General features: G+C 43.9%; 1 protein-coding gene across 5 annotated transcripts in view; it reads left to right on the forward strand.

Moving 5' to 3' along the window:
- The window catches only part of smoc1 (SPARC related modular calcium binding 1), a 56,074-nt gene extending 49,834 nt beyond the window's left edge, over positions 1 to 6,240 (forward strand). For 4 of the 5 annotated variants that reach the window (XM_024281601.2, XM_036209838.1, XM_036209837.1 and 1 more), the window contains one exon: positions 3,406 to 6,240. In XM_024281601.2, coding sequence (XP_024137369.1) covers positions 3,406 to 3,422 — 17 coding nt within the window. In that variant the 3' untranslated portion in view covers positions 3,423 to 6,240. The remainder of the gene's footprint in view (positions 1 to 3,405) is intronic. The other variant, XM_036209836.1, reaches the window with a different exon arrangement.
- Positions 6,241 to 6,559: the final 319 nt, after the last annotated feature.

Here is a 6,559-nt window from a genome sequence, read left to right on the forward strand (position 1 = left end):
GAAGAAACAGTTTTGATCAGAAATTCAGAATAAATTGATGAAATTGGAAATAAACTTATTTTTTGACATGAATGGCCTTAAAGTCTTAAAAAGTCTTAAATTTAACGTGAAGAAACTTGTAGGAACTCTGTTGACCGGAGCCTGCCGACCCGGAGCCTGTCGACCGGAGCCTGCCGACCTTGAGCCTGCCGACCTTGAGCCTGCCGACCCGGAGCCTGTCGACCGGAGCCTGCCGACCCGGAGCCTGTCGACCCGGAGCCTGTCGACCCGGAGCCTGTCGACCAGGAGCCTGTCTGGCGTGGCGTGTTCCTCGCACACAGGAGCCTCTCTTCTCCTCTCATACCTCACTCTCTCCACCACCTGGAGGACCCGGCGGGTCAGAGCGGCCCCATACGGATCCCTGGACAGCTGTCAGGCTCTTCACCTCCTCCAGCTGTTTATGCTGGCCTCGTCTGACAACCAAGACATTATGTCGCTTCAGAGGCACGACGAGGGGGGGGCAGCGCCAGAGTAAACACATGACCTCGGCGGTGACGACGGTCCCAAAACCCCCAAAATGACTTCAAGAGAAATTCCATTTCGATTTACCGGATCCTTCACAGTCCAACCAACTGATCAGTCAAGTATCTGTAGCTCTGATCAAAGCGAGCCATCACCTCCAGAGGACGAGTTTAGGAAATATTCAAAGACTTCACCAGGAAACAGCATCTTATTTCTGGATCTGTTTCTGCTGAGTCATGTTTGAAACTTGAGTCAGAGCAGAAAAATTCCAAAGTCAAAGTCAAACATTGTTATAAAAACCCTTAAATCATCGTTTAGGCCTTCAGGACCTCCCTGTTCCATCCTCAGCTTACAGTTTTGTTTGCCGTTTCCATGGCGACGACCACCGATCTGACTAAACTCTGGCTCTAATCTCATCCTCCATCCGTCTGAACAAACTCACGCCGGCTCTCCTGTTTGTCCTGGCTCTGCCTGCCTTTAGGTTCCAGTGAGAGGTGGGGGGTGTTACTGGTGAGAGGGGGGCATCATTAATGAAAGGGGGGCATTATTTAGCGGGCTGGCATTGAGGCCGGAGGACCATTAGAGTCCCGGTCTCTGCGAGCCAAAAGCCATTACTCTGCAGCGTTTCTGTCGTCTCGCAGAACCTTCAGGCTTCAGCATCGCAGCCTAAAACGGACTGAAGAGCTCGTCTGGAGACGTTCATGTACAACCGAGCCCCACGGACCCAGAACCCGAGCTCCCCGCGGTCTTTGTGGGTCCGTGATGCGACTCGCCGATAAGCTGGATCTGCTTTCAGCTCTTTATCACGAGAGGGGCCGAAGTGTCCCTGAGAGGCTCCAGCTTTGTGTTGGTAATCCCAGAGACGGGGAGGGGGGCAGGCCCGGTCCACCAGCGGTACCGCCGATCAGTCACCCAACAACGCGTCCTTTATCTGAGCTCAGGAGCAAAATGTTCCCGTCCTGCCTGGACTTAAAACATCCTTTTCACGGTTCTTATCGTTGTCTGAGTCTGGATCAGGTCTTCTCTCAGCACGCCGCCTGCGGGCGCCATCGTCCTAAACCCCCTCAACACGGGCCAAGGTAAACCAGCCGCCCTGCAGGGGGTGGAGCGATCCACGTCCCGCTCAAACGTCCAAACACGCCTCAGAAAAATGAACATGTGGTCAGATATCTGTCATAAAGAAATGGATGCAGAAAGAAAACGTTGGGGAAGATTAATCATTTGTATACAAATTTGCAAGAATAAAATAATAATGCGACTGATAATGCGATTTAAAATCAGATTTATAATGCGATTGATAATCTAAATAATAATTTGACAGATAATCCAACATATTTTTACTGAAAATGCGTCTGATAATGCAACTGAAAATGTGATTTATAATCCAATTAATGATGCGACTTTTCTCCTAATCCGATTGATAATTTGACGGATAATCTGACATAATTTGACTGAAAATCCGACTGAAAGTACAACTTAAATTCCAATTTATAATGCGACTGATAATCCGACATAATTTGACTGAAAATGCATCTGACAATGCCACTGACAATGCGACTGATAATTCGATTTATAATCCAATTTATAATCCGACTGATATTTCGACTGATAATGCGACTGATAATCTGATTGATAATGCAACAAAGTTTGCATTATCAGAAATGATGCACTTTGTAGAAGTAACAGCGTCAGACGGTTACTTACGCAAAGTGCATTAATTTCTGATAATGCACACCTCATCTGGCGTTATCCCTTACATAAAATAGAATCAGACGTTTTAAGAATGTTATTGATCCCATCGCTGCGAAATGATCTTGTTACCATAACTGTGAATATAAAACTGATAATAACAGCCATCTTCAGAGATTGCTGTTGTTGCCAGGTGACAACAGCTGATTGTTTTATACCCAGAAGGAGTGGAAATTGTCCAAAACAAAGCAGCAGGTTAAAAAAAAAAAAAGTCCACGTTCTTCCACAAAAAGAGATGAGAGAATAATAAAAACCAAATATTATAAACCGCAGAAGGCAGGGAAGGCTGTGGCTCCTGTGACCCCGAAAGGGACATAGTTAAGAAAATGGATGGAAATGAACTAAAACAAGAATGCTAACTCTGAGCTAAGGTGCGCTAGCTAGCAGGCGTTCTTAGTGGCAGTTTAAAGAGTATATCAGAATACCCAACTTTCTTTTTTGTTCTGATTTTTTAAGCTAATATTTCCGCTACATGCTAGCTGTTTTGGCTAATTTAGACTATTTTCAGTTTTTTAGGCTCACTTGGAGTTAACCAATATTTTTACTTTATGCTAGCTGTTTCGGCTGAATTAAACATTTCTTTCCAGTATTTTAGACTAATTTCAGCTACATGCTAGCCATTTTGGCTAATATAGAATTTTTTGAGTCTTTTAGGCTAATTTGGCACTTCGCTAATATTTTAGCTAGTTATCATCTTCAGCGTTTTCAGCTGTCAGCTTCAGTGTTTTTAGCTATCAATTTAAGCGTCTTTAGCTATTAATCTATCTCAGGTAATGCTATATATCTTTTTTTTTAATGTTTAAGTTTTATTTTTTCTATGAAGATTACAAATAAATTATTTAAAATTTGGCTGTGTGTGGCTTTCTGGAAAACCATAAATCTTTGCGTTAAGGTTGCGCTTGTAACACTTTTTCTGTTAGCCTACAAACCAACCCCGGCCCCCATCAGAGAAGGAAACAGTGATGTGGCCCTCACTAGAACAAGTTTGGGGATTCCTGAGCTAAAGGGAAACTTCTCCACAAACTTTCCTCCAACAGAAACGGTTTCCTCTGAGGAGACGAAGGAGGAAAAACCTCTGAGGGATCGTCTGTTCTCTCCCGTACCTGAAAACATCTTGTGCTCATGCAGAAGCTGAAACGTCCTTTCCTCTCTCAGTAGGTCGCCTGGTGTGAAGGACGGAGAAGTTCTGGACACCGGGACGGCGACCTTCGCTCTCCGGGACGGCGACCTTCGCTCGCTGGAAGGAGAACAACCGAAAAAAACGAAGCGGCACCAAAATATTTGCACTTTTTCCTCCCTGTGTTTGACGTTTGATCTGTTTTTGTGTTTTTCTTCTGTGACTGAAAACTTTTCTGTAAAAATCACCACTGGAGCATTTTTACCCACAATTCTCTGCGTGTCCAGTCAGTCTGCTGGGACGTTTTTCTGTATGAAACAGACGAAAAAAAAACACTTTTATCAGGATGAAGCAACGTTAGAAATACCCAACATGCATTTCTCCTACAACCAAACAAATAAAGTTACGTCCAAATCTGCACATTTGTTTAAATTAACGCTAAAAGTTGCAAATAAAATCTGATCCGAATTTTGGATCTCCAGCTATTATGATACAATTTAATTTTTTTACTTATAACTGCACCGGTAAAGTTGACCAGGAGCCCGACGGAGGTGAAACGCTGAACCGCACAATGTTGTTCGTCAAATGACCACTAGGAGGCGTTTCACTCAATCAGTCCAAAACCCAACAGAAAAAGCACGTTTTAAGTCTGGTTTCAGAAGTTGTTTCAACCTCTGTGGTTGAAGAGAATAAATAGAAGATTTAGACGACAGAGATTTGTTTTTCTTTACGATCAGAAGGCGCACAAATGGGCGTGGCCTCTTTACTCCCTCTAGGTCTAACAGCCGTCACTCATTTTTCTGCATCATTCCTCATGTGTGGTTAGATGAAGGCCGTTTCAGACGTTTCATTCCTCCAGCCGACTGACAAAGGAGAACCAACTCTAACCAGGCTAATGCTAATGCTAATGCTAAATTTGGAGTAGATGAAGGATCCAATGGACAGGAAACCTTCCAAATCCACACGAATCTTCTACACCTGAACAGATTCACCTCTAGATCCTAAATACGTGAAAACCGTCTGTGAATGTTTGTGACCGACACAAACTAAATACTTCGTAAACCCTCAGAAAAATGTGATTTCTGCTTCCACAAAGACTCACTTTGATCATCTTTTGATTCATTTCAAGGCGTCTTTTATGTTGTTTTCTAGGACTTAGTTTCTGCAGAGCAGCAGGAGTTCATTAGAAATTCACCTCTGAGTTGTGGGCGGGATGTTCGGTGCCCCGCCCCCTGAGAGCTCTCTGTTCACTCTCTCCCTCTAGCTTACAGCCTAACGAGACCACTGCAACAACACCGTTTCTCTCCAGTTTAGATCCAGATTCCAGCTCAGACGAGGAAAACGTGAATCTGTTCGTCTGCAGGTGGATACAGCAGAATGGGGCGGAGCAGGGAGCTTGTGGCCCCGCCCAGCGTCTTTTCTATGTCACAAATACGATTCTTTTCAAACGGCACAAGAACATGTTAGAAACACCGTTTTATCCCAGTTTTTCTTTAAAGTCCTGAACAGTCCAGTTCTCCAGATGATTTTGGAACTCCGTGTTTTTCTAACAGCCAATCAGCTTTCAGGACCGTCAGACCACCGAGGGTCTGACTGACTGAAGCAGGCCGGTTGGTTGGAGGATTCTGGGCTGAGCTCGTCTGACTTCAGCTCCATTTTTTGATGCAAAGGAACCTTCTGAAACCAGATCTTATCTCCACCAAATTCTGGCTTCACCAGAACTTTGAGAACTTTATAAAACTGAAAAAAGGTGAGAATCTGGTGGCGATAGCTGAAGCGAACGTTTTCAGTGACACGTTTAGGATCTTCCTTCCTCCCAGTTTAAATCTGTATCAAATAATAATCCTCTGAATGATTCTGTTAAGCTGTAACTTCTCATAGCAGTGAGGTGATTCCCCGTGGATCCAGATGCCAAACGTTGAACACCAGAACCGCATCGGCGGGTCTTCAGCTTCAGCAAACAGCGGTTTGGTTAGCGGTCCTCCACTGTGCCTTAACGCTCCAAACTTTAACCGTCGGATGATCTGATCTGACTTCATCCAACACGCAGATGGACGTTTTCTGAATATAAACCGGAACCGTAGCATCTTTACAAAAAGAGGCGGAGCTTAACGCAGGATTTTGTAGATAAGCTACAAAATAAAAGTTAGTTCTTTATTGTAAGTTGTAGTTTGGCTGCAGACAGAAACCAAAAAAAAGAAAAACCTTAAACCAGAGACTGAAGACTGAACAACTTTTAATCTGATCTGATCTGATCAAACTGTATGCAAAGAAAATCTGAGGCCTGAAATGCTTCAGTGAAACAATCGTATATAAACTGTTGATGTTTGAATGTTTTTGAATCACTGCAGAAGTTTGGAACTAAAAGTCTTCTCGTGTAAATATGTCTCTAGTTCTCCTGTAGCTTCTGTTGGACTGAAGGTTGATGTGAGTCTGTAAAAAGATCTTCTCTAGATCCTCGTGGATCCGACCGGATCACCTTCTCTGGTTGTGGTGCTCCACTCAATCCAGTCTTTATTCGGGTTCGGTGGACTTTCCTGCTTCAGGACCGCTTTGGTGGAGATCTATATCTGGATCAGATCTAGATTCGGATTGGATCTCGATCTTGAACAGTTCTAGGTCTGGATCAGATCTGGATTATCTCCGTATCTGGATCAGCTCTGGTTCTGGATTGGCTTTGGATCTGGATCTGATCTTGATCTGGATCATCTTCCAAAACTGATGCTGAAGATGTCAGAACAGACCAGTAGCAGACGGAGGCGGAGCATCAACGGGGAGGGGCTTCAGCTCCGTCCTGCATTTCATTAAAATTCTGTTTTTTAAAGTGTATTTGATGGAAAACGAATGAAATAAACTAGACAGTGAAAAGGAAATCGTGTTTGGTTTGATGAGCGAGCGAGTGATGTGTTCGGATTCTGTCCTGCTGCCGATTCCTCTTTCTTCCTTCACCTTTGAGCAAACGTTTCACCCCCACCAGAAATGTGCACAAACCTAGTACCTGTGATGAAAATTTATTTTTGATAGTCCCCCCCCCCCCTAAAAAAAACAAAAAGTGGCGTTCCCCAGTGCTCACATCTTTATTTTTCCCCTGAATTTCCTGCAACTGTAATACATGAATCATTGGCTAATTCCTAATGTGGGCGTGGCTAACAAAAACTCTTCAGAACTGCTGCTTTAAGGAGGATCCTGCAG

This window comes from Oryzias melastigma, linkage group LG22 (genome assembly GCF_002922805.2).
Source record: "Oryzias melastigma strain HK-1 linkage group LG22, ASM292280v2, whole genome shotgun sequence".
In the NCBI taxonomy this organism is placed as follows: Eukaryota; Metazoa; Chordata; class Actinopteri; order Beloniformes; family Adrianichthyidae; genus Oryzias; species Oryzias melastigma.